Source organism: Jaculus jaculus, chromosome 5 (assembly GCF_020740685.1).
Source record: "Jaculus jaculus isolate mJacJac1 chromosome 5, mJacJac1.mat.Y.cur, whole genome shotgun sequence".
Classification (NCBI taxonomy): Eukaryota; Metazoa; Chordata; class Mammalia; order Rodentia; family Dipodidae; genus Jaculus; species Jaculus jaculus.
In genome coordinates, this window is record NC_059106.1 from 58,855,088 (window position 1) to 58,882,275 (window position 27,188).

The 27,188-nt window shown below is 50.4% G+C and overlaps 3 protein-coding genes and 1 pseudogene across 6 annotated transcripts in view; 2 read left to right on the forward strand and 2 right to left on the reverse strand.

The window, feature by feature from the left end:
• Positions 1-8,150, forward strand: part of Cep85 (centrosomal protein 85) — a 47,986-nt gene extending 39,836 nt beyond the window's left edge. For both annotated transcript variants that reach the window (XM_004657489.2, XM_045150183.1), the window contains 3 exons: positions 4,310-4,417; positions 5,787-6,012; positions 6,475-8,150. In XM_004657489.2, coding sequence (XP_004657546.1) covers positions 4,310-4,417; positions 5,787-6,012; positions 6,475-6,635 — 495 coding nt within the window. In that variant the 3' untranslated portion in view covers positions 6,636-8,150. The remainder of the gene's footprint in view (positions 1-4,309; positions 4,418-5,786; positions 6,013-6,474) is intronic.
• Positions 8,151-9,312: 1,162 nt separating this feature from the next.
• Sh3bgrl3 (SH3 domain binding glutamate rich protein like 3) lies at positions 9,313-10,713 on the forward strand. The gene is made up of 3 exons (XM_004657488.2): positions 9,313-9,471; positions 9,983-10,150; positions 10,256-10,713. Exons 1-3 carry the CDS (start codon positions 9,424-9,426, stop codon positions 10,319-10,321), a joined length of 282 nt encoding a protein of 93 aa, XP_004657545.1. The 5' UTR covers positions 9,313-9,423; the 3' UTR covers positions 10,322-10,713.
• A 669-nt stretch (positions 10,714-11,382) lies between these two features.
• Ubxn11 (UBX domain protein 11) overlaps positions 11,383-27,188 on the reverse strand; it is a 33,658-nt gene continuing 17,852 nt past the window's right edge. For 2 of the 3 annotated variants that reach the window (XM_045150403.1, XM_045150404.1), the window contains 6 exons: positions 14,639-14,853; positions 14,330-14,407; positions 13,217-13,337; positions 13,001-13,104; positions 11,896-11,969; positions 11,383-11,823 (listed from right to left, as the gene is read on the reverse strand). In XM_045150403.1, coding sequence (XP_045006338.1) covers positions 11,421-11,823; positions 11,896-11,969; positions 13,001-13,104; positions 13,217-13,337; positions 14,330-14,407; positions 14,639-14,853 — 995 coding nt within the window. In that variant the 3' untranslated portion in view covers positions 11,383-11,420. Of the gene's footprint in view, positions 11,824-11,895; positions 11,970-13,000; positions 13,105-13,216; positions 13,338-14,329; positions 14,408-14,638; positions 14,854-26,525; positions 26,653-27,188 lie in introns of all 3 variants that reach the window. The other variant, XM_004657308.2, reaches the window with a different exon arrangement.
• On the reverse strand, positions 24,414-25,034 carry LOC101607541 (annotated as a pseudogene).

Sequence of the window (27,188 nt, forward strand, 5' to 3'; positions counted from 1 at the left end):
ATTTAAAAATTTTTAAAAATAAAATAATTTAATCCCAGCACTCGGGAGGCAGAGGTAGGAGGATCGCCGTGAGTTCAAGGCCACCCTGAGACTCCATAGTGAATTCCAGGTCAGCCTGGGCTAGAGTGAGACCCTACCTCGAAAAACCAAAAAAAATAAAAATAAAAATAAAATAAAAAGAATTAAGGAGAACCAGAGGTGACTCCTGGTTCTTGTTTGGGGCTTATAGCCACTGCAAATGGACTCCATATACATGTACTTAGTACATCTGGCTTTACGTGGGTACTGGGGAATCAAACCCATTAGGCTTTGCAGGCACACTCTTTAATTGCTGAGACATCTTGGCCCTAGCCCAAGTTTTTTGTGTTTCTTTTTTTAATCTATTAGAAACAGGAGAGAGAATGGGCACACCAGGGCCTCCAGCCACTGCAAATGAACTCTAGGCATGTGTGCCATCTTGTGCACATGTGCGACCTTGTGTTCTTACATCACCTTGTGCATCTGGCTTATGTGGGATCTGGAGAGTTGAACATAGGTCCTTAGACTTCGCAGGCAAGCGCCCTAACTGCTAAGCCAGCTCTCCAGCCCCCAGTCCAAGTTTTTAATGTCACCAAGTAAGTTGTGGTGGAACCCCAAGGTTCCACAAAGATGGGAAAAGCCCAACATTTTCTTTAATCTTATACTTTGTTTATGTTGGGGATGGAACATAGGTTTCATGCATACCTGCTCTAACACTGAGCTGCAACTCCCAGCCCTAAGCCCAACATATTGTGTATGCATGAGGGGGGCGGGGTTGTATGGGCAGGACATGCCAGGGTCTTTTGCCACTACAAATGAATGCCTTTTGGCTTTATGTGAGTGGCTAGAGAATTGTAAACACCCTTAACTACTGAGCAACCTCCCCAGCCCCTCAACATTTGAATTTTATAACATTTACCCATGTTGAGGTAGAGAGGCTGCAGTTGTAGCTCAGTTTGGAGAGTGCTGAGGTAGAATGCACAAAAGGCCAGGATTTGGTCCCCAGCACCACATAAATTGGGTGTGGTGTTGCACACTTGTAATCCTAGCATTTGGGAAGTGGAGGCAGGAGGGTCAGGAGTTCAAGGTTATCCTTGTCTCCATAGAGATTTGGTGACCAACCTACTGTAGAGACTCTCTCAAAAACAAAAATAGGGCTGGAGAGATAACATGGTGGTTAAGGCGCTTGCCTGCAAAGCCTAAGGGCTCATATCAGGCAAATTTACCTGACACTTTAATACCCAAAAAACTTCCATCACAGGTAATTTTTTCAAAATAAGGTGAATTCATCATGGGCACCTTGGATACCTCATTAGCCATGAGATAGCAGGGTGAGTGTGTGTATTTTTTTAAAGTAGGGCCTCACCACAGCCCAGGGTGGCCTTCATGGTAATTCTACCTTAGCCCCCCAAATGCTTGTCTCTTAAAGGCATTGCCATATCTTGCATTTTATACTGTTGTTAATACAAATGGATTTTTTTTTTCTGTGCTGGAGGCTGAACCCAGAGCCTTAAACATACTAGGCAAGCACTCCATCACTAAAACACATCATCAGCCCTCACATGGGAAAAGAAAAAGACAAAAAAAAAGTTTTTAATTCAGTAAGCATGGTGGCTCACATCTGTAATCCCAGCATTTGTAAGAATGGGGCAGGAGGAGCTCTGTGGGTTCATGGTCAGCCTAGTCTACTGACAGCCCAAGTTCTGTTTATTCCCCAGTACCTACGTAAAGCCAAGTATACAAAGTGCATACATGTGGAGTTCATTTGTAGCAGCAAAAGTCCCTAGTGTACCCATTCTTTCTCTTTCCTTTCTCTCTCTCAAATAAATATTTAAAAAAATATTTGAGGGGGAATGGAGAGATGGCTTAGTGGTTAAAGCACTTGCCTGCAAAGCCAAAGAACTCAGGTTCAGTTCCCCAGGGCCCACGTAAGCCAGATGCACAAGGTGGCACATGCATCTAGAGTTCATTTGCAGTGGCTAGAGGTCCTGGTGTGCCCATTCTCTGTCTTTCTCCATCTGCCTCTTTCTCTCAAATAAGTAAAGTAAAATAAAATAAAGGAGGGGTGGAGAGATGGCAAAGCCTAACTACCCAAGTTTAGCTCCCCAGTATCCATGTAAAGCCAAATGCACAAGGTGATGCATGTGTCTGGAGTTTGTTTGCATGGCTAAAGGTCCTGGTGAGCCTGTTTGTTGTAGCTGGGCATGGTAGCACACTCTTTTAATCCCAGCACTTGGGAGGCAGAGATAGGAGGATCATTGTTGAGTTGGAGGCCACACTGAGACTGCACAATGTATTCTAGATCAGCCTGGGCTAGAGAAAGACCCTACCTCAAAAAATCAAACACTGGACTAGAGAGATGGCTTAGCAGTTTCGGTGCTTGCCTGCAAAGTCTAAAGATCCATGTTTGACTCTCCAGATTGCACTTAAGCCAGACATACAAAGGTGAGGCAAGCGCAAGGTCACATATGCACACAAGGTGGCACAAGTGTATGTAGTTCAATTGCAGTGGCTAGAGGCCCTGGCGTACCAATTCTGTCCCTGACTTTCTCTCCAAAATAAAAATAAATAGTTTGAGAAATCAGTTTCAAAATTGGAAGAACTGAAATGAAATAGAAGATAAACTTGTGTCATCCTCCCTTTGGTCTGCACACTATATGCCATAGAGATTAGGTGCTTGTGAGTATATCTTCCCCTTTCCATCTTTATCTAAAACATTTTAGGCCTAGAAAAATAAATAAAAAGAAAAAATTAAATTAAATTTAAAAACATGTCAGGCCGGGTGTGATGGTGCATGCCTTTAAGCCCAGCACTCAGGAGGCAGAGGAAGGAGGATCACCGTGAGTTTGAGGCCACCCTGAGACTACATAGTGAATTCCAGGTCAGCCTGGACTAGAGTGAAACCCTACCTCAAAAAACAAACGGGAAAAAAAAATAGCCAGGTAATCCCAGCACTTGTGAGGCAGAGGTAGGAGGATCACTGAGAGTGTGAGGCCACCCTGAAACTACATAGTGAATTCCAGGTCAGCCTGGGCTACAGTGAGACCCTACCTCAAAAAACCTATATATGATATATGTGTGTATATATAGCATTGTTAGATTCTTTTTTTTTTTTTTTTGGTTTTTTTGGTTTTTTGAGGTAAGGTCTCACTCTAGTAGCCCAGGCTGACCTGGACTTCATTATGGAGTCTCAGGGTGGCCTCGAACTCACGGTGATCCTCCTACCTCTGCCTCTCGAGTGCTGGGATTAAAAGCGTGTGCCACCACGCCCGGCTTGTTAGATTCTTAAAGTCTTGCACTATTTGGTATTCTTTCTGTATCCTCAGTGCTTGTCCTAGTAACTACTCAATAATTTTTTACCTCAACTTAATAATAGTACATTCTGGGTTGGAGAGATGGCTTAGCGGTTAAGGTGCTTGCCTCCAAAGCCGAAGGACCTAGATTCAATTCCCCAGGACCCACATAAACCAGATGCTCAAGGTGGCATATGTGTCTGGAGTTTATTTACAGTGGCTAGAGGCCTGGCATATGTAATTTTTTTCTCTCTCCCCCTGCCTCCCTCTCTCTCTCAAATAATAAATTTAAAAAATGGTACATTCTGTCCATTCATAAAGTTGTGCTGAAAAAGAGGGAAAATTATGTGTACAGTTAACAGTATTAAGCAGATACACTCATGAACCATGATGGAGGCATGAATGACAGTAAGAATGGGATTCATTGGATTTGATGTATAGATTGAGGAAGGCCCAGGACATCTTGCAAGCCACTCTAGAGTGACAGAGCAAGAGAGTACTCTGAACAAAGGAGAAAAGGAGCTGGGTATGGTGGCACACACCTTTAATCCTAGCACTTGGGAGATAAAGGTAGGAGGATCACTGTGAGTTTGAAGCCACCCTGAGACTACGTAGTGAATTCCACGTTTGCCTGGGCTAAAGTGAAACCCTACCTTGAAAAAGCCCCCCCCCCCCCGCCAAAAAAAAGTGAAAAGGAACAAGCAAAGGTCTTGAAGCTGCAGCATTTGGGACTGAAGTCTATTCAGTGCTGCTGGAAGCTGGATATAGAGATGGGAAGTGTATAGGAACTGGAAGGCGCTATTGAGAAGCTAGCCTCAATTTGGTTTGTGTCTAAAACTATCAGTGGTCTTCTAAGTATCTTCTAAAATAATCTCTTAGTGCAGCAATATGTGGGTGGGGTAGGACTTCATTATATAGTCCAGATCTGAGGTGATACTGCTATAACTGGGCTTATTACCCTTGGTGTGTTACCCACAACACCTTGCTGTGGTGTTCAGAGCCTAAAGCAAGAAGTGGCTCAAGAGGAAGGAACAAGCCAGGCCTTGAGAGAGGAGGCCCAGCGGAGGGAAACAGCCCTGCAGCAGTTGCGCACAGCCGTGAAGGAGGTAAGCATGGGACAGACCAATACAGTTTGCACAAACCTGATTTTTCTGTATGCCTGCTCCATATTTTCCCCCACAAGAGTATAGAAAGGGTCCCTCCTGAGCTTTTTAGCAAATAAATGGATTTCCTTTATGTTAAGAACCCTAAAAGGTTTTAGAGTGGCCATGACTACCCTGGAGTACTTTCCAAATGTGGGAAGTCATTCTGTCTCCTGTAGCCCACAGGGTTGTGGAATTGGGGAGGGTGGGTTAAAGAAGACCGAGAGAGTAGAGTGTGGTGGTACATGCCAGTAATCCCAGCATTTGGGAGGCCAAGTCTGTAGAATTATGAGTTCAAGGCTAGCCTGCTTTACTTCCCCAACCCACATACTCCCTCCAAAGAAATAACTGAGTTTGGTGGTCCTCATGCAGTAAACAGACTTGTCAGTAGGGGGCCACCAAGTTCAGTGGCCAAGCACCTGTCACATGGTACAGTGTGGGTGGGAGGCTAGGACTGGAGGAGGACTCCATTTGGTTTTTAAAACAAGAGAAGTAGGAGGAAGGATAATGGATTAAGCTATGAGGAAGAAGGAAGGAAAGAGACCTACATAAATAGCTGGCCTGTATAGTAAAGCCTAACTGCACTGGAGTGAGGGTTTGAAAAGGCAGGATGCCTGTGATTCCAGCACTTAAAGAGGCAGAGGCAAGAGGATCACAAATTCAAGGCTATCCTCATCTATATAGTTCCAAGCTTGCCAAGTGAAACCTTATAAAAAAATTTTTAAAAAGGTGTCTTTCAGCTCTGGATCCTCAGGTCTCCACTTCCAGTCTCACACTCAGTGCCCACTAGCTATCATATTGTCTTTCTTGACCCTCTTATTCCTCTAACAGCCTGCGCTCAGGCTGGCTGGTAGCCACTTTTGTCAGGGAGGCAGGGAGAGATTGAAACCAGTGTCTCCTCAGATTTCACTGTTCACGTTAAACCTTCTCTAATAGCCTGGCTAACAGAGTTGGCTTAGGGACTGGCTTCAGGTAGAGTACCTAGGGGTGGGAGTATCTTCTCTGGTTCCTGGACAGAAACCTGGAGGCTGATGACTCAGCCTGTTGGAGAATAGTTTCCTCTTTGGTGCTGGATTCCCAGGAACCTAGGGCCTGGTATTGTGTCTGAGATTACAGGGGGACAGAGATGGGGCTAACCCTATGAGTAGTTATGGGATAGAGGGACATTGCCTGTGATTTGTACTCTCCCTCACATGCACATGCATGCATGCGCATACACACACACACACACACACACACACAACCCCTATCTACATTCGTGCATGTTCATATGCATAGATCCTCTGCCTGTCCCTGGGCTTTGGTTAATCTGCTTACTCTTCCATTTGTTCAGCTCTCAGTGCAAAACCAGGACCTGATTGAAAAGAATTTGACACTGCAGGAACACCTGCGCCAAGTCCAGCCAGGGTTGCCATCTTCACCAGACACAGCTCAACTGGCATTTGAGCTGCACCAAGAGTTAGCCAGTTGCCTTCAAGATCTTCAGGCTGTCTGCAGCATTGTGACCCAGAGGGCCCAGGGCCATGACCCCAATCTCTCCCTGCTCCTGGGCATTCACTGTGAGTTGAAAAGCCAGTCTAGGATTTGGGCAGGTGGGCAGCACTTCATTCTCTTACCTCCATTTGATCTTGCTATCCTTCTGGTAATGTGTGAACAGGGTACATAGGCCCAGTCACTGCCCTTGCATTGCAGTTTCACAAAGGAGGTGCTCAGTGTTTTGCAAAAGGGTCTTACATGAGGATATTTGTATGTGTAGGTCAAACAGAAAGCAAGCCTTAGGCAATAAGTTTTCAACCTGCTTCTTTGAAAGTGTCATGTCTTGGGGTTCTCTGGCTCATTAATAGAGTAATTAGCATGCCCAAAGCCCTTGGCTTAATCTCCAGCACTGAAAGGGGAAAAAAAAACATGAACCAAGATCATGAGCCTTAGGAATTGCTTATCCATACTACTGCCCGCCCCTTCCAGAAACATCGTTTCTTCCAGCTGATTTACTAACACTCTGAAAATGCTCTCTTCCTCAGCCACACAACACCCAGGGACTCAGCTAGATTTACAGAAGCCAGATGTCATCAGGAGGAAGATAGAAGAGGTTCAACAGCTTCGGCATGACATTGAAGACTTAAGGACCAGCCTGTCGGACAGATATGCCCAAGACATGGGAGAAAACTGTGCTACACAGTGAGGGACACCAGGGAGAGCCTGGGCTGCTATTCATCTAGCCAGAAGGTTCCTATCCTGACAGTTCCGCCTTCTGCTGTTCCCAGAGGAGAGGTGGGGAAAGCCCCTGCATCAGGGGGCCAGACCTGATAAGGGAAGCCTACCTGCTTTGCTTCACACCGACTTTGCCCTCTTAGGTTTCTTCTGTTATCTTAATTCACTCTTACAGGGTGAGTTACCAATTAACTTGTTTGCAGGTTCAACTGATAAGTCCTTACAAACTGTTCCCAGCCCTAACCTGGCATGAAAGGCAAACAGGCTGCTTACCTCCCTTCTCCATCTTCCTGGATGGTTCCACATTCATTCCCACTCCATACCTTGGTCCTGCTGATACCCAGAACCCGCTGGAGGGGCCTAGGAAGGCTGAGTAGGAGTAACAATTGCCTTTTGAGAATTCTTAGGCTGTGTGTGCCAATCTTCCTGGGAAGTAAGCTAGCTTTCTGGGTTTTCTCAGGTTCAGTCCCCTTCCCTCCCCCTCCCTTGCTTCCTCAGGGCTCTTGTTCTGTCTCACAGAAGCCTCAGGGTAATCTTACTAGCAAAGTACCCACTAGGGTTGGGGGCTTAAGGACTATAGCAGGGCTCATTGTCTGCCTACCACACCATCTTTTACAGGAGAGCCCACTCCTGAGCTTCCCTGTGTCCCTGGAGCTCTGGGCATGTGCTTGGCATAGCCTCTTTCTCAGGCTTTGTTCTCTGGCCTTCCAGGTAGCCCCATTTTGATGCCTTGAATGCAGACTCTGCTCTGTGGTTCTGGGTTTGGGCAGTGTTCACCCTCAGGCCACAGGACAATTATAAAGCTGCTCACCCCATCCCCAGGGCTGGGACTTGTGCCGGCCTTCTGGTTTGTGTCTGTCTTGTTTGGGGTTGGGGGTGTTTTCCCTTTCCTTGCCTCCTCGTGAGCGAGTACCCAACATGGGTCAGCTCAAACATAAAGTGTTCTGTGTTTCCTGGGGTCTTGTTTCTCTGGGGCCTTCTCTGCTTTCTGGTTTTTGCCTCCTGGTTTAGGGAGCATCTCACAATTGTTAGTTTCTGGTTATTGGGCCAGCCCCAAGCCTCCTCAGTCCAGAGCCAGGCCAATTAGGGGCCATGTGTGTATATGAGGAGCAAAAGCAGCTCAGGGGTACAGAGGCAGCCTTGACAATGACTTGCTAAGCTCTGGGCTGTTATTATCCTGGGCTTCACTCTAGGGCTTGAATGAGCCTCCTTAAGTGTTTTTACAGTTTGTGTTTCAGTTGTGGAGTGACTTACCCCTTCCATTCAGAGCAGCCCCACCCATTTGGCCACCCCCTCAGCCTCTGGGCTCTTGCCTCCTGAAAGCAGAGCTGCCCAGTTGGTCTCCACCCAGTGTTGGGAGTCCAGCCACACTGCTCACGGGTGTTTTTCCTCGTAAAGTTTATAAGCAGTTATTTATATGAATCTTTTGTTATGTCAACCAGTTTGTATTGCCTATTTTGATTACAGAATAAAATATTTAACAGATGCTTTAGTTTCCTGTGGCCTTCCCTCATTGCCCTGCCTGCCTGTCCTTAACTTTGGCTTGTTGGAACCAAAGGCCAGACAGCTAGCCGAGTACCCCAGGCAACAGTTAGTAGCAACTTTTGGCAAGTTCAGATTCATGTCCCTGTCTCTACTACTTCTGCTCCTTTGCCTTTCTGTGGAGACAATGAAGATCTCTGCCCACGTTGCTTTCTGTTAAGCAGAAGCTGCCTTGAGTCATACAGCAAGTTCTCTGGAAAGTCTGAGCAGGCTCTCGGAGAGGAAGTCAGTCAGCAGCTGCTGGGTTTCAGTGACTTCTGAGGACATGGCTTCCAGAGCCAGGCAGTTGAGTTGCCTCAGAGGGCTTGCTTGGGTTGTCTCATTACCTACCTGAGCCCTGGCCCTAGAGTGACTCCTGGGTATATATCATGCCCAAAGTCGAGATGGCTGGTGGGCTCCATCAGGATAGTTAACTCCTTGCTAATAGTCATGGCTTTGAAGTGCCATTTGCAAGAGGGAATCGAAATTGAGCTAGGGCCACCCCAAAACTAGCTGTAGATCTTCTAATAAGGCTACCACGTGTCCAGGCTCTCAAGGCCTAGCACTGTCCTTGGCCTCCAAGCTTCTCAGCAACCTCCGGCAACCCTTACCCAGGTCTTCATCTGGCTCCTGGAGGGTGTGGCCCCTATTTCCTGCCACCACCCTTCCTTGTCTAAGCCTGCTTGAGAGGCGCTTTAGGGAAGCCATATGGCTGGGGCTGTACCTGTTTTGGTGTTCCTCCTTATTAAGGAATTTGGGGCTTGAAAACCAGCTAGCTTTTCAAAGTCCCAAGCTAAGCTGTACTATTATGGGACCTCCCCCTTGAAGGCCAAGGGTGGCACTGGAGTGGGCAGTTGGATGTCCATACATACGTACCTGGATGAGCCAGGGAGGTTTTGCTCAACCTTCTTCCCTGCCCTTTGGTCCCTCCCCAGCCACACACGGTGAGTGTCTCATCAGGAAGGCTAAGGGAGCAGCCGAGCAGCTGCAGAGGATTGGGGTCTTCCAGGCTCCAAGCCACACGGTAGAGAAGGGAGGGGGGCCTCTGGCGCGTAGGGCAGTGCTGCGCAGGCCCCGCCTCGCCCGCCCGTTTGCGCAGCCCATTGGTCGGAAGAGCGGTGACTCGCGGGCGGAGCAGGAAGGAAACCGCTCCCGAGCACGGCGGCGGCGTCGTCCCTGGCAGTGCAGCTGCCGCTCCCACCGCCCCTCCGACTGCCTGCACGTCCCCTTCCTGCAACATGAGCGGCCTGCGTGTCTACAGCACGTCGGTCACCGGCTCCCGAGAAGTAAGTGTCCGCTTGGGGCGGCACGGGGAAAAGCTGAGCTGTCTCCCTGCGCTCCGGATCGGGCCCCCGGGACCCGCCCCCACGATGGAGGCGGTGAGGTGCCGGGCTGCGCTTACCCGGCCTGGGGGCACGGCCCTACTCCGAGCACCAGACATCGCAGCCCCAACTTGAGCTGCCCATGCCCATTCCCCATCACTGGGACACCCACTTTCTGCACCCCCCCTTGACCGAGCCCTTAACCCACCCTTCCTGTGTGCGCGTGGAGAGGGCATTTCTCTAGCAGGGCCTGCCCGGGCTGAGCTCCAGCTCTCCCTACTCCATCCCGAACTTGATCTCACTATCCTCATCTCTGACCCCCTTCCATGGAGGTGGTTTTTCCCTCATCCGTGTGCCCCTCCCAGTCCCTAGTGGCCAGATCGCTTCCTCGGAGTGGGCAAGGGGAAACAAGCTCCAGCTCACACCCGTAAAACCTCCAACCGTCCCACCAACCCTGTCCATCTTCTGCCCCTAGATCAAGTCCCAGCAGAGCGAGGTGACCCGCATCCTGGACGGGAAGCGAATCCAATACCAGCTAGTGGACATCTCCCAGGACAACGCCCTGCGGGATGAGATGCGAGCCTTGGCAGGCAACCCCAAAGCCACCCCACCCCAAATTGTCAACGGGGACCAGTACTGTGGGGTATGGGTCCTGGGGGCTGGGGGTGGAGAAGTGGTCCTGGAGGGCTGCAACCAGGTTACACCTGGACAGAGCACTTGGACTCAGGTGACAATTCCCCTCCCTCAGGACTATGAGCTCTTCGTGGAGGCTGTGGAACAGAACACACTGCAGGAGTTCCTGAAGCTGGCCTGAGTCAAGAGGGCCCGCAGTCCCACTGGACTCAGCACCACATTCTCCCCAGACTTCACTGGCCTTGAAGGACCTTGTGACCAACTCCCTGTCATTCCTAACCTTCTGACCTTATAGTCCCTCCCCACTCAAACCCAGGCCCTTTCTCTTCCCTTTCTGTAGCCTCCCCTCCTCCATTCACAGGCAACATTCCTTACTAACTAGTCTCAGAAATTGTCTTTAGCGAAGCCCCAATGCTGGCTATCCCCAGCCAGGCCTTGGGGCTGCCTCCCTGCCTGGCACCAGCTGATGAGCACTTCTTCTGTTGGTTCAATCAGCCAGAGCTTTGCCAAAGGCCCCGCAGACCCCCCTCTTGGGAGCATCCTAGAGACAATTAAATGCCCATTCCACTGGTACTGTCTGTCTGGTTGTGGCCTAGGAACCTTGGGTCCCTGCCTGTAGAAGGCTGTCAGTTGTAGTCATGCTAAAACTGTGCTCACATGTCTGTCACCCTCTCCGTGTGTGTGTGGTGCATGTCTTTGACAGGCACCACTTGTCCATAGTGGACATGCAATTTCAGGACATTGACTGTGCCCTTCAGGACCCATGCATGCTCTGGTATCTGTTTGTTTGCCTGGCAATGAAGGTAGTTGCCTCTGGGGCTGCTTCCTAGGTTAAAGCAGACTGGCTCATTGTGGGTGTCATGGAGGTGGTTGCACAGCTGCAGTTCTGTCAGATTGAGGACATGGAGGTAGTTATGGCAATAACTTGGTGAGTAATATGGAAGAAGTATTCCCATGAGTTTGTGGGCTGGCTGCACACTTGCACAGTAAGGTGCTCCAGCCCCAACTGAGATGGAAAATGTCAACCCAGCTGGGGATGACTACTCCCTCAGGATCCCTCCTGCACTGGACCCACTTAGGAGAAAAAGGAGCCCAAAGGACAAAGGACTCAGGGCTCAGCCTAAGCCCGCCAGCTGTGGCTCCAGTTTCCTAGGGAGTGTCAGGACCGCCCACTCCCTGGCCCAGCTGGGCCTCAGCCTTCCCCTCAAAACATCCCTGCCAAGACAGCCTTGTGAAAACTGGTGGTGTCAAGGGCGGCACTTTATTCAGAGCTGTAGGCCTTAGCGGGAGCCAGAGTGGGAACCAGAACCAAAGCTGGGGTTAGGAGGCTGGGCCCTTTGTGCCCGCAACAGCAGTGTTGCGTTGGGTACCAGGCCTGCAGCCTGCAGTGTGAGTGCATCGTCCTGGTAGACTTTGGGTGGGAAGGTGCTGAAGATGTCAAAGTTGGCAGCATCCGTGTCCCTGAGTGTCCGGCAGAGTGCATCAGGCCAGGCCATTCGGCCAGGCCCTTCCTGTTGCCCCCCAGCCCTGCCCTGTGCCCACCTGGCCTGTGTTAGGAGGGTGCGCACGTCACCAACAGTGTCCGTGGGTCGCATCATCAGCAGGAAGGTCTGCTCTCCATTCTCAGATTTGATGCGCAGCATGGAGAGTGGAGGCCCTGGCGTGCTGGGTGACTCCTGGATCCTGCAAGCCTAGGCACCTTCAGTGCTCCAGTGGCCCAACCCCTCATCCCTCACCTCTTTACTGTGGCCTCACCTCTGCCTCTCAGAAGCCAAGACAGGTGTCTCCACTATGACCTCCTGGACCCGGGCAGACTGTGGGCAGCAGCTCTGAAAGGCAATCATGGACAGCAGTTGGAGCCCTGAGCCCCACCAGAGTCATCCTCTCAGCTTTGGAGAGGATCTGCTCTTCCTTGAGCAGGGCTGGATGAGACCAGTCAGCCAAAGGAGTGGGGTGCTGTGTGTAAACTGAGTCCCAAGGAGAGGAAATGGGAGGGGAAAGAGGCTCTAGGAGGCAACACACCATCATTCCTCCTCAATCTAAGGGGGAAGACAAGCCCACCCAGATGATGGCCATATTTGGATGCCTAACCCAGCCTGGGGTCAGGAAGGAGCTCCCTAAGGGTGGGGGGATCTGAGCTGGCACTGAAGGGTGAGTAGCAGTCCTTAGAAACGGAATGGGGCAAGAATGTTCCCTACCGCAGAGACAGCGGTCCTGAGGTCAAGAGGAGTGTGTGAAGGAATTTGGGGGAAACTACCAGTGCTCACAGCTAAAGCTGGGTACCAAGTCGGACTGGAAGAGGTGGGGAGGGGCAGCAATGCAAAATGGACATTGAGTACCAGGATGAAGAACTTGGCTATCTCCAATAATCCTTGGATGATTTTATCAGAGAAGGCTGCCAGGGGTGGGAGTGGAGGGAAGGGGCAGGCCAAGGGGTTTGTGTGGCACACTGGAGCCTAGACTAGGGTGGTGGGCTCCGGGGGCGATTTGAGGGGACTTCTAGAGGGTGGCCAGACTGGCAGGACCCTAGCAACATGAGGTTGAAAGAGGCACACATGAGTCTTGAGAATCTGAGATCTGGCACCTTTCTCAGTGGCAAGAGCAGTAGGACGGGCAGGAGGAAAGAAGCTGGTGAGTTCTGTGAGGGCCAGGTTGAATGCTGCAGGGCATGTGGAAGGAGCATCCAGGCCTGCTCCTCAAGGGCATGGTCTTGGCCTTAGGCTCACCTACAGTTGGGCCAATCTATCTTCCCTGCAGGGCCCAGTACAGAGCCCTCACCAACTCCACAGACACCACATTGAGCTTCCTGGTAACTGAGCCAGGGTTGGTAGTAAAATCCCCTGGAGAAGGCTGGTCTCACCTGCAAGGTGTCCCTGATGGGGCCCCGGATGTCAATCACCTCGCCTTGTCGGATTACACACTTGGGAAGCCTGTTCAGAAACTTCTCAGCAGTCATTCTGGAGCCTGCAGGGAGGGCATTGGGAAACTTGGCCCAGGGAGGAACTGTGAATGCTGGGAGAGGCCACCTGGTGCTCAGTCTGCACAGCCCCCCAGTCAGCCTTGGGGCCCAGCTTACCTGAGGTCTCCTCCACCCGGTCCATGACCTTGCATGTTTTTGGCCGGCCCACCACACGACCCTCACCTGGGAATAGGTCCAGCCCATCTTCCTGGAAGACCTGATTGCGCAGGTCACTTACCTAGCAGGAAGGGAGGATGACAGCAGCAACCCCAACTTTTCAGTCCTGAGTCCCACCTCCAACCCTGCTGTGACTTGCCCAGAAGCCCCCAAAACAGGATCATAAGGATCATCTAATGTAACCCCCATTTTACTGGCTGGGTAACTGAGGTTCTGGGAAAGGGCACCTCACTGGGACCCATTTGTACAAACACCATACCAGCTGAAGCATAGTACCGAGGCCCTTGGGCTTGGGGGCTGGTCACAGGGGAGGGCGAAGCCCCTGCTCTTCAGTGTAAGCCCCTTCACTGCACATCATCACACTTGCCCCCATCAAGGCACTGGTCACAAGGTGTCCCTGGTGGGGCCCCTGGATGTCAATCGCCTCACTTTGTTGGATTACACACTTGGGAAGCCTGTTCTGAGGTTCTGCTTCACAGGGACACCACAAACACCCTGTCATGACTCACATTCTCATCTGCATCATGGTGGCACACAGTCTCACTGTGAAGAAAGCCTGCCACCCACTGGGAGCCCCTGTCTTGTGGTCCCTGTGGTACTCTCAGTCCCAGCCCTGCCGCTCTGGTGGTTCAGCCAGCACTTCTCTACTCATGTTTGCGGCTTATGGCACTACCGTCTACTCCAACCCGATGACTTCAGGAATCTCCTGGAGAAGCCAGGCCATCTGTACACAGGAATCCCCAGGCTGTCAGGGTATTCTGAGTGCCAGGGAGAGGTGGAGCAGGGCAGCAGTGGTCCCGTGGGCCAAAGCTGTGCCTGCAAGATGCCAGCAGAGGGCACTGCCTACTGCTCAGCCTAGAGACCTCATGGCCATTACAGTCTCCTGGCGCCAAGTCTAGCCAGCCGCGGTTTATCCTCCTGCAGGGCATGAGGACTGAGTCTCCTCAGCCAGGGCAGTGGTGCCACCATGGAGTGACTGATACCTGAGGAAGCTTTTTACATCCTTTCTTTCCCAGACCTCATGGGGAGGAGGGGAACTGAGCAGCCCAGTACCTTAAAGGGGACTCCGTCAGGGTATAGTCGCTGGAGCTCTGAGGGGAAGAAGCCATCCAGTATGTCCCGGAGGCACCGCTGCAGGGAGAGGAAGGAGGAGGAAGATCCATGAGGCCCCAGGAACCATACCATTCCAAGCTACCTGTGGGCCCTGAGCTAACTAGTGCCTTGCTCTGGAACTATCTAGAACTCCAAGACTGGAAGGAGGAGCCCTCCGGGAGGCTAGCCAGTTCTGGGGTGAGCTGGCTTCATCATCTCCAAGCAACGGTGGAAGGGCAGGGTCCCCAGAGCTCCACCCCCAGCTCCTACCTGTGTAGAGGGATCATGGAAGGGCCGGAAAGGCCCATCAAACATCATCATGCCATTCCGGTACAGCTTCAGCGGGATGGGCTCAAGGTTACGGAACCGTGCCCCACCAGGCATTGGAGTCACTTGGGTGTCACTCTCTACCACCAGTTCACTGAGATCTTGCAGGCTGGCCAGCAACCTGTCAAAATCCACCTCTGGAGGTACAATTGAGTCCCCTGGCAAAAGATAGGTACCCATGAGCACCTTCGTGGCTGTCATGTGTCCTTGTGGCCTGGCTTCTGTGGGCTTCCCAAGGTGGGCAGTGACCTGTCTCCTGAAGGAGCTACCTGAGGAAAAAGGGAACTCCACTCGATAGTAATAAGTTATTTTTTACTGGGAAATTACTTGTTTTTGTTTGTTTGGTTTCTCGAGGTAGGGTCTCACTCTAGCCCAGGCTGACCTGGAATTCACTATGTAGTCTCAGGGTGGCCTCGAACTCACAGTGATCCTCCTACCTCTTCCTCCCAAGTGCTGGGGATCAGAGGCATGTGCCACCATGCCTAGACTTTTTTTTGTTTGTTTGTTTTGACACAGGGTCTCTTATAGCTTAGGCTAGCTCCTAATTTGTTATGCAACTGTGAAAGACAAACTATTTTGTTGTTTTTTTGAGGTAAGTCTCACTGTAGTCCAGGCTGACCTGGAACTCACTCTGTAGTCCCAGGCTAGCCTTGAACTCACACTCATCCTCCTATCTCTGCCACCTGAGTACTGGATTAAAGGCATGTACCATCATGCCCAGCAAGACCTTGAACTTCTGACCCTCCTGCATCCAATTTCCAAGTGCTGAGATCACAGGTGTGCACCAGCACAACCCACTGGGCCCTTTCTTTAGGCCTAGTGTTTGACAGCCACCACACTGCCTCCTCTTACAGACCCTGTGCTATAAGGTTTATTTCCACTTTTCAGATGAGAAACCAAGGCTGCAGAGAGTTCAGTAGCCTGCTTAGCCACATACCAGCAGCAGTAAAGGTAGAAGCAGAGGTGATCTGAGACCTGTGTCCAGCACTGTGATGGCAGCTCACTCACCTCTAGATCAAGGCTTTCAGGGTTCAAATCCCATTCCCTGCACTTCTACACATGTGGCCTTACTCCAGTCATTTAATGTTTTAGCCTTCTGCTAGAACAGGAGGCCAATAACATCAGCCTCCCAGTGGCTACAAGACACAAGGAGATGACCATGTAAGGGTCAAGTTGGCAGAACCCAAATTGTCTACCTTGTACAAATGACCCTTGGGCCAAGTCTGATCTGGGGGCTTTTTATCTCCACTTTACCTCTGAGGAAACAGGACCACAGAGATGAAAAATGCCCTGCCCGAGGTCACCTGGCAAGTGGGAAGAGGGCTTGGGACTTGTGCTGGATTAGTTCTAGGGTCTGTTTTCCCCACTTAGCTGTGTCATCAGGAGAGGGGGATCAGAAGTGAGGACAGGTGGCTGTCAGGGAAGATGCTGGGGTACAGCTGTGGGTCACAACAGATGTGGGGCTACTATTTCTGGGTCACGGATCCTTGAGTAACTGCCAAAGCTCTAGTCTCCGAAGACTTGCACACACACACACACAGCTGTGCATAGGCTCCAGGGGCTGCAGATAGCATGGTGGGAAAGGCCATGAAGTGCTAAAGCAGAAAGGGTAGAGGGCAGGAGAGATGCTCTGCAGTCTTTTAAGGGTCCTAAACCCCACAAAAATCACCCACACACAACTGACTGTGGGTCTTCTTGAAAGCTGTTTTCATTGGGACAGCTAGGCTTTGGCAGGGTGTGGGTTAGGGCTCTGGGGACCCAACTCTTTCCCCACAATGCCTTAGGGGTGCTACCAGGGAAGTGCAGATGTGGGAGACCATATTTCCTGTTGCCTTTGCAGCTGCCAAAACAGTAGGCCTGGCCAGCTTTCCTTCCTCCCCTACATTTGTTACCATGGAAGAGCTACATCTGCCCCACCTCCTGGGCTCCTCAAAGTCTACAATTCCAAGAAAAACAGAATATCCTGGTCCTTGGATTCACACACACAATAATAATAATAATGATAATTTTTTGTTTGTTTTTCTGTTTTTCGAGGTAGGGTCTCAATCTAGCCCAGGCTGACCTGAAATTCATTATGTAGTCCCAAGGTGGCCTCAAACTCATGGCGATCCTCTTACCTCTGCCTCCCAATTGCTGGGATTAAAGGTGTGCACCACCATGCCCGGCTCAATTTTTTTTTTTTTTTTTTTTGAGACAGGATCTTACAGTCTAGGCTGGCTGCAGATATGAGTTTATAAGGTACTCAAAATCAAATCTTCATGCATGCTAGGCAAGCACTCTACCAACTGAGCTACATTCCCAGCCCCACAGCGATATTGACAGTTGTCCTTTAACAACTACTTCAAGAACAAAGGCCAGCCTCACAACTCTTCCTATAGCTGAAAAACAGCAAGGCTTAGAAAGATCTGGTGGCAGGCTGGAGAGATGGCTTAGAAGTTAAAGTGTTTGCCTGCAAAGCCAAAGGACCCAGGTTCAATTCCTCAGGATCCACGTAAGCCAAGTGGCACATGATTCTGTAATTCATTTGCAGCAGCTGGAGCTGGTATACCCATTCTCTGTCTCTCTCTGCCTCTTTTCTCTGTCTCAAAAAAAAAAAAAAAAACCATCCCAGAGGCAGAGATAGGAGGATTGCTGTGAGTTCGAGGCCACCCTGAGACTACACAGTGTACAGTCAGAATTCCAGGTCAGCCTGGGCTAGCGTGAAACCCTACCTCGGAAAAAAAAAAAAAAAAAAGATTGTGAAAGAAGACCCAGGCAGACCAGAGTGGTGCTCCCACCCTGCTGCAAGCTGCGCTTGGGGCCAGAGCTTCAAGGTAAGGGATAGGCAGCTGCAGGGGAAAGCGGCAAAGGCTGCCTCTGTCCAATTGAACCCAGGGGATGGAGCTCAGCAGTACAGAATTTGCATAGACAGAAAAAAGAGAAAGAGGAGAAGAGGGGAGAGGGAGGGAGGGAAGGATACAGTTGAAAAGTGGTCTAGAAAAGAGCCCAAGCCCAGCTGGCTGAGGCTTGAAAAAGCAAGAGCAAGGTATGGTAAGCTGAGCAGCTACTGGGTGTGATGGACAGGAGGGGCTGAAAAGGGGCGGGGGAAGAAGCAGACATCGCTCTGGGGAAAACAGGGCTAAGAAATTCAGACAGGAAAGCCCCATATGGCCACCACACTGTGGAGCTGTGGAGCCAATGGGGCGCCCGTCTTTACGATGCTCAACAGAAGCCTGACTTCAAGAGGTGCTGTGGGGGACCCCACAAAGTGACAAAGGCCAGAGGCAGGAAGAGAGTGAGGACAGATCCTTTCTGTGTAGTGGGCAGGCAAGAGCCCTGACCTGACCACAACCTCCAGCCACAGGCCTGTCTTTCTATAAATGATGCTTCAAGGCAGGCATTATGACTCCCATTTTACAGATGAGGAAATTAGACCCTGGGAAGTATGCCCAGGGTCATGCAAGCTTGCAGGGCCTGGGTGACTCAGCCTCAGCTCTTAGTGACCATGTAGACTGCAGCTCATTGGTGGCTTTAGGAATATAGTTCCTGTGGTCTCATGCTGGGAGGGTCACAATGCTGGAAGATTTCCTCTGAAATCTGATGCAGCTTAATCCCAACACAGAGGTAGCAGGATTGCCTAGAGTTCAAGGCCACCCTGAGACTGCTTGGTGAATTTCAGGTCAGCCTAGGCCATAGCAAGAGCTTACCTCAAAAAACAAAACAAAATTAATTTTCATTTTATATTAATTGTAACAGGTTATTCTCATGTATCCCCTCACCCCAGCTCCTGTTACTCCTCAGTGGGGTTATGGTATTCATGAAGGCCTCAGTCAGTTCCCGTGAAGTAGTGGGGGACTGTGTTTGGGATAGTCCTATCCACTCTGTGGCTCTTACAATCTTTTTTTGTGTGTGTATGGTAGCTCAGGCTGACCTGGAATTCACTATGTAGTCCTTATGGTGATCATCCTACCTCTGTCTCTCAAGTACTGGGATTAAAGGCGTGCACCACCACGCCCAGCTTTGTTTCTTTAATCTTTTTTTTTTTTTTGAGAAAATGTGCACACCAGGGCCTCTAGCCACTGTAAATGGAACTCCAGATGCATTCACTACCATGTGCATCTGGCTTACATGGGTTCTGGGAATTGAACCTGGGTACATAGGCTTTCCAGGCAAGCACCTGAACCACTAAGCCATCTCTCCAGTCCTCTTACAATCTTTCTGCCTCATCTTCTGCAATGTTCCCAACTCACAGTAGGCTTTTGTTTGTAATGTTATTTAAAAAAAAAAAAAAAAAGGGTCTAGTGTACTCCAGGTTGGCCTTGAACTTGAGGATAATACTGAACTCCTGCCTCTACCTCTCAAGTGCTGGTCTTAAAGGCACGTGCATTCTGCCTAGCAAATAACCCAACTTTTTGTTTGTTTGTTTTCTGTTTTGTTTTGTTTTGTTTTTCGAGGTACGGTCTCACTCTAGCCCGGGCTGACCTCAAATTCACTATGGTGTCTCATGGTGGCCTCAAACTCATGGCAATCCTCCTACCTCTGCCTCCCGAGTGCTGGGATTAAAGGAATGTGCCACCACACCCAGCAATAACCCAACTTTTGAGAGTCCACGACTATCTTATACAGCAGGAGTCTTGCAGGTCAAGCCCAGGAGTCATCGCCCAGCCTCCCTTCAGTTACTTTTCACTGGCACTCCAGAGCCATGCTGGCAAGGCTACCAGCTCTGAATTGTGTGGCCTTGGGCAAGAAGGCTTCTTTAGGTCTCAATTTCTATAAAATAACGTTAACAGTTCCCTTCTCACAAGGCTGCTGTGAGGCTCAGAGGAAGTACCTGTCACTTACATGTTTATTACTCCTGCCCCCCCATCTCCTCTAAGAACCTTACCCTGGCCCTCAATTTTCTGGCTAGATTCCTGCAGCCCCTAGGTCCACTCACTTAGCCCTTGTCTCTTGTCCTTTTGAACTTGTTGGCCTTTTAGCCACCTGGGCACTTCCTAGGCATGGGCTGGAGCACTGAGTCATAACTTGGTTTAGCTGGGTGCTCCTGAGGCACATGCTGAGCCATCTGACCCTCTGTCCATCTACCTGCCCATCTGTCTACAGCACAGGCCCTCTGCTAGGCTCTGCCAATCATGGTGACACCCTCATCCAGAATCCTGCTCTCCCTTGGCTTAAAGGAGATAAGGTGACAATGACAATGGCATGTGGTGAGTGTCCCGGAAGAGGTTGCAGAGCCCATAGCAGGGCCAGACCCCACTACTGCCAGTTCTCTGCGAGGACACCTGCTGCTGTGGGTGTGCCACCTCTCAGGCACACTGCCTCTGGGCCTGTCCCAACCTCACACAGACTCTTGAAACAGGAAGCAGCCACTGTTGCCACACTTCTGCAGGCCAGGCCCACTGGGGCCACTTCACCTTCTCTGCTTCCCAGAGGAGCCAGGGCACACAGAAGATGTTCGGGGTCTGGTTGGTGCTGGCATGCACCTGTGCCAAGGCCTGGAGCTCTCCCTCTGGCCTCTGCCACCAAGCTCCATGCCCCCACTTCTTCATGTAAACTGTCCCAACGAACTGATGGCCCAGGCCTGGGTACACTGTAGCCAATCTCGTGTAGGCACATCTTCTCTGGCTTATGTGCCAAGGACTGTGCTGGGTGCTCCGGGGAACAATGGCTAAAGAACACAGGTTCATGGCAACATCGGCAATGGCCACAGGTGCAGCCATCTGTCCATCCATGGTCCACCTTCCTCACAGCCCCCAGTCTGAGCATTACCTCTGTCACTCTGGCACCCCTTCCCACAAAAGGCTGGTGTGGCTTCAGTGGCAGCCCAGATGTCAGCGGGGACTCTCTGGAGGAATCTGAATTTGAGCTGAACTTCAAAGGGCGGGAGAGAAGGAACAAGGCACCTTGGGGGCTGCGGCAGGAGCCAGGGCTTGAAGTGGGAGCAAGGAGAGAGGAGAATCAAGCCTGTCAGGCATCTAGGCCAGGGACAAGTCAAGCAGGCTGCTACCCATTGTTTGGCCTCCTGAACTGGGAATTTTAAAGAGGAACCAGGGCTGAAGAGATGGCTTAGTAGTTTAGGCACTTGCCTGCAAAGCCAAAGGACTCAGGTTCAATTCCCCAGGACCCACATAAGCCAGATACACAAGGTGGTGCATGCATCTGGAGTTGGTTTACAGTGGATTGAGGCCATGATGTGCCTGTTTTTCTCATTCTCTCTGTCTCTCAAATAATAAATAAATAAAACATTAAAAATAAATAAGCCAGGTGTGGTGGTGCATGCCTTTAATCCCAGCGCCATGAGTTCAAGGCCATATAGTGAATTCCAGGCCAGCCTGTGCTAGAGTGAAACCCTATCTCAAAATAAATAAATAAAAGAGAGTCAGGGCCTTGGGAGGAAGGCTAGGAGTGAAATGTGACAGAGAGCAGTAGGAGAAATGGAGGGAGGGCAGGAACCCAAGGCGGGCTGGGACAGTGAGGCGCTCTGAGCCAACTGATGCACTCAGCCCCAAGGCCCAACACCTGCCCGTGTAATGTGACCAGAACAGCACTGTACCTTTCAAGTCTCCACATATCCTGAAGCGCTTGGCACAGCATCCTGTGATGCTGGTGAGATGGTAAGAACCCAGCCTGGGGCCATGCCCTTGCCCTCAGCTGACCCCTTTATGGGTGAAACTAGCCCTCTTTCCTTAGACAAGAGTCCTGGGCTCCAGCCACCCTCTTTGGCCCAATACAAATGCTCTTGCTCATGTGTCCAGAGCCCTAGAGCACATGAGGAGTATACCAACAAAAATCAAACCAGAGCAGCAGGTCAGCAAGAGGTCACATTAGGAACCGATAATGCCTGGGAAAGAAGCCGGGTGGCCCTTGGGATAATAGTGGGGTTCCTGGAGAAAGGCTGTTAGAAATGAAAATTGTGTCATCATCTGGCCAGTAGAGCAACGTCAAGCCCCCTTGCACACCCACACTGCAAAGCAAAAGCAAAAGGGCCCAGAGGGGTCTGTAGCCCAGGAGCTCCACGGAAGGAGAGCAGTGGTGGTTTCCATGGATTGCTTGAGCTGGGAGGATGGGCTTTTACAGCCGGCCTTGGGCGCCAGCAACAAACAGAAACAGAACGGGGTGGGTGTTTGGGGAGAAGACGGGAGTAGAATCCACGGAGCCTAGTCTGGAAACTAGGCATCCGGTCTGGTCCTCTCCTGAAAGGGGCAAGGAACCATGTGCCAGCCAGGAGAAAAGCTGCTCCGTGACACACAAGGTGGGAGGCCTTGTGAAGCTACAGCCAGCCATCAAGGTGCAGTGGAGACAGGGCTCAGGCAGACACCCCCGCTCATCCACAGCCAGCTGACAGGGCCTCACATCGCGACCAAGCCTTGGCTCCCTAGAGAACTGTGGACACAGCACCATACCATGGGTTTAGTTTCTGTACTTGAGCATTGCATGCCAGGCCCACAAGGCTCCCCAGCACCTTCCCCACAGCCATGCTCCCTGGGTTATCTACAATTCCTGCCCTCCCCTCCATCTGCTCTTGCCTTCTTGCCCTCCCCACCATCACAACCTCATGCTAGACATCACCTCTGCCAAGTGACTGTGACCACCTTTCCAGTGAGCTGTCCTTCACTCACTGGCCTCAGTTTACCCATCTATAAAATGTAATACTCTTTGGCTCATGCCAAAACTATTTCTGAAAATGGTTTGAAAGCTGTAAAAAATACACAGAAGGAGTGTAGTATTCCTAGAAAAAGCAGTGAAGGTCAGGCACAGTGGCGCACGCCTTTAATCTCAGCACTCGGGAGGCAGAGGTAGGAGGATCACTGTGAGTTTGAGGCCACCCTGAAAGTACAGAGTGAATTACAAGTCCGCCTGGGCTAGGATAAGACCTTACTTCAACAAAACGAAACAAAACAAACAAACAAACAAAACAGGACTGGAGAGATGGCTTAGCAGTTAAGACACTTGCCTGCAAAGCCCAAGGACCCATGCTTGACTCTCCAGGTCCCACATAAGCCATATGCACAAGGTGATGCAATTGCACAAGGTGGCACATGTGTCTACCTCAAAACAAACAAACAAAAGTAGTAGAGATGCTGGGCATGAGATTTAGGGGGATCTGGCTGAAGCCCCAGCTCAAATTGAAGGTAGGACTTGTTTTTGGAATGTGGGTTTTCACACAGGAGGAAACTTTGGGTCAACAGTACTGTCAGATAATCCCCTTGGGAAAGATGCTTCTGTTCCCATGAGACTTGTTTCCTTCAAAAGGTTTTGGAAAACAACAAGCCTTTCTACTGGGTGGGCCCATGACATGCAAGTGCTGAGTGCTTAGTGTTTAGCTCACTCCTTGTAACCCTAGAGGCAAGAGTGTACACCCATTTTGTTGATGAAGAACTTGAGGCTCAAGGAAGGGAAGTGTCTTGCCCAAGCTACCCTTGAACCGGCAGTAGAGAGATGTGGACCCGGATTTGACTGACATTAGAGTCTGGAGGTGCATCTTTTGCATTCTTTGGAAACAATGGACCTAGTTTCAGAAACAGTCAGTTATATGAACTATATATCTGGGAAGCAAGAGGATAGAGGGCCCCACTAGATGTCAGTGGTTAAAAACAAGAGCTGTGGCATCCCACAGAAGCAGATTTCAGTGGTCTGGCTCCTACACGAAGCTGCAGAGATAAGAAAGGGAGCAAGCATCTGGGAACTAAACAGGGCTTCTAGATAGAGGCTGCTAATTTTTTGTGTGTTGAAATAAACTTTAATTACACATATTATTTCTTTGTGTTAAAACTTTCTTTCTCCCCTAGGGGCCACCATCACAGAAGGCTAGAATAAGACAGAACCACACAGACAGAACTTAAACAGTACATATTTTACATATTATCTACTCCACCAGGTCTTCTCAACCCCAAATACTGCTTAGATTATGTATATTCTGTCACCAAGAGGAATGGGGGCTTGGGTCTGAACATGCCCCAAAATGGATCATCCAAAACCTTCCCTACTTTCCCCCTTTCAGCTGTGGCAGATGAAGAAGGGACGTCTTCAAAATAAGGTTCCTGGTACAAAGACCCTAGATGCCCCCAGGAGCACTTCTCCTTTGGTCACAGCTGTAACTGGCACAATGATTATGAACTGGCTGGTGTCAGCTGTGTGAAAGCAGATGGACTCAGGGTGTGGTTAGCTACAGCTTTGTGGGGCTGAGGCGCTGTGGTGTTGAGGTCTTGGGGAAGGAGAGCGCTAATCACACTCTGACCCACTGAGTCAAAGCACTGAGGAAGCCAATAGCTCAGAGTCCAAGGTGCTACAGAGAAAGAACCAAGTCACTGACCACTACTCCTCCAGCAGAGGTGGAAAGAATTTACTCTGGAGAGATTTGATGGACCCCCACAACAAGTAACATATAGGTAAGGGAGACAGGTAGCAGTGAATCAGTTTGAACAGAGCTGAAAGATCCCAGGATTGAACACTGAGAAACAATTCCAGGGGCAGGCAGAAGGACCCAAGGAAGCAGTCCGAGGAGAAAATCACTCAGTGATCTCGGAAACTGGCAGTAATGCAAGGGGGGTGGGGAGGCCTGGCTATATGCCTAGTTTTCACAGGGGTAGAGGCCTGAAGATGACTAAGATATTGCATAGAGGACCTGAACCGAATGGTGGAAGCGACTGATTTGCTTGGGGCAAAGTAAAACGGCTTTCGACACTTGCCACAGAAGGCTGGCCAAGAGCATGATTAGGGACTCCAAATAATGGAGACACTAGAGACCCTCTGGCACCTCAAGCCCTGAGTGGGTCAGCAGTACTCCATCCCACAGAGCAAAAGCAGGCACCACTGGGCCTCAGAAATCTGTCCGTATTGTGTGGACCACAGAGACCTGGCTCACATCCACCAAGCTCAGCTTCTTGGCCTCATACTCCAGTAGCAGCCCCACTTTCCCTGGCTGCCCAATGCCCTCAAGTGGGGCATTCTCATTGGCCAACATGGTGTGCCACTTGCAATGAGCGTAGAACTCCCAGCACCGATTGTCAACACCGATGCAGTTGTCCCAAGACACGTCCACATCTGCCACTTCTATCCAGAATTGTTGGGAGCATTTCAACGTCCCCTCCCAGTAGTGCCTGCTGCTGGTAATCACTGTGTCTGCCAGCGCCACTGCCCACTCCTGGAAGCACGCCACATTCAAGGCCACCTTGGTGGGCTCCAATCCCACCAAGCCATATTTGATACCTGTGCCACCTTTGAAGAGGGCCAGGCTGCTTTGGGCAGTTTTTTCTTACAATTTGAAACTGATGCCTCTCAGGGCCTCCCCAGCTGCAGCCCCCCATCATTTGGTTCCCCAGGGGCACAAGCTCCATGAGCGTGCAAAGGGCAGCACCATCTTGTGCCATGGTAGAGACTATTTGTGTATGTGTGTGGTTCTTTGAGGTAAGGTCTCATTCCAGCCCAGGCTGACCTGGAATTCACTATGTAGTCTCAGGGTGGCCTTGAACTCACAGCACTCCTCCTACCTCTGCCTCCTAAGTGCTGGGATTAAAGGGGTGCAGCCCAGCTTTATTTTGATTTATTTATTTATTTTTTTAGATAGGATCTCATGTATGTCAAGCTGGCCTCCAACTTACTATGTAGCCAAGGATGACTCTGAATTTCTGATTCTTCTATCTCCCAAGTGTTGGAATTACAGGTGTGCACCACCACACCTGGTTTTCAAGTAGTTTTTTTTTTTCTTTTAATATCTTTATTTGCAAGCAGAGAGAGAAAGAAGGGACAGAGAGAATTGGCACACGAGGGCCTTCAGCTGCTGCAAATGAGCTCCAGATGTACACTCCATTTTGTGCATCTGGCTTTATATGGGTACTGGGGAATTGACCTCTGGTCATTAGGCTGTTTAGGCAGGTACCTTAACCACTAAGCCATCTCTCCAGCCCAGGGTTTGTTTGTTTGTTTGTTTGTTGAGGTTTTGTTTTTTGGATTTATTTTGCAATACTTGAGCCTTGTACCACTGACCTACACCTCAAGCTTTTAAGGGGTAATGCTGAATAAGTATATTCCAGAGTTTTTGTTTGCTTGTTTGGGGTGTGTGTGTGGTGTGATATGTATTGTATGCACATGTGTGTGTAGATGCATGCTCTACAGCACCTGTGTACTGAGGCCAGAGTAGAAGGCCCAGTGTCTTTCTCTTACTGTGCATCCACACATTTTCTCGAGATGGGGTCTCTGCTGTCACTTAGCAAGCCTCAGAGAGTCCCTGGTCTCCACACACCCTACCATTGCCCGCCTCCCACCACCTTCACCACCTGGGATCATAGAAGTATGTGGACATGTCCACGTTTTCCCTGAGTTTTGGAGAATCAAACTGTGGTCTCCGGTCTAAGTCTCTCATGCATAAGACATCAGGGCTTTTAACCCCTGAGCAATCTCCCAGCCCTGTTTTTTTTGTTTTTGTTTTTGTTGTTGTTGTTGTTTTGAGACAAAGCCTCCCTATTTAACCCAGGCTAGCCTTAAATTCTGCACCCTCCTGTCCCAGAATCCCCAGTGCTGGAATTCCAGGTGGGTGCGACCATGCTATTCGACGTGAACAGCCTTTGGAGAGTGAGGTTTTGTAACCTATGGTCCTGTCATAACTGCTGGTCACTCTGGGTCCCTGGAGCCTTTGGCAGATGAGGGAGAAGAGACCGAGAAGCAGACAAGGAAGAACTGGCTGGCAGGTTGGGTGACCAGTGATGGAGGCTTTGGCCTTCCCTGGTCTGGGTCAAGACAAGACATGGGCTCCCTCAAGGGCTCCTCATGCTAGAAAGCCAGGACTTGAAGGGGGGAGGGGAAGGGACTGGAGAGCAGTAGGAATGGGGAAGACGCAGACCCTCTACTCTACCTGGCTTCCAGAACTTCTTGGCTGTCATCCAGTCCCGCTCATGATTATCTGTGACAGCCTTTTCCTCCGATTCTTCCTGGTCCATGGGCTCACCCACCCACTGCAGTCCATAGTCATTGAGGAACCGCTATGGGACACAAAGATGAGACACAGTAGCACCCAGAGAAAAGAGGCACCCACCCTTGGACTGGGCTGCCCAGACAAGAGACAAGAGCTGCCTGTACAAAGGACATGCTGGGGTCCTGGCCACTCCCTGTCTGTGACTTTGAAAGCCTCTGGTCTCCTAAAGCCTTTTCTCTGTTAGATAGAGATGTCAGCACTTGTATCACAAGCTTGTGGGGTAGACTCAGAAAGACTCTCGTTGAGTACTTAATATGGCACATTCCACAAGGAAGAGTTGGCCACCCTGACTGCGCAGTGTGTGGGTCAGTTCTGAGCTTGGGCAGGAGACAGGGATGACTGCTCTGCCTCCTTCTTCCCTCTGCCAAAGGGAGACAAAGAGGATTGTCTACACTTCTGTTGCCACTTCCTTCTCCTTTCTGCCAGCTCCATTGCTACTTCCTTCTTTTTTCTGCCAGCCACTCCTTGTCTACAGCTCAATGACCTGCTCATGGTGTAATCAACAACAGCCTTCCTGTTGCTACACCCAGTGGGCACCTTTCC

Bases quoted from the DNA above. Each gene is read 5' to 3' on its own strand.
- Sh3bgrl3 (XM_004657488.2), top strand. From the start codon at position 9,424: ATGAGCGGCCTGCGTGTCTACAGCACGTCGGTCACCGGCTCCCGAGAA. The intron at 9,472-9,982 runs GTAAGTGTCCGC...TTCTGCCCCTAG, and splicing joins CGGTCACCGGCTCCCGAGAA to ATCAAGTCCCAGCAGAGCGA. The intron at 10,151-10,255 runs GTATGGGTCCTG...CCCCTCCCTCAG, and splicing joins ACGGGGACCAGTACTGTGGG to GACTATGAGCTCTTCGTGGA.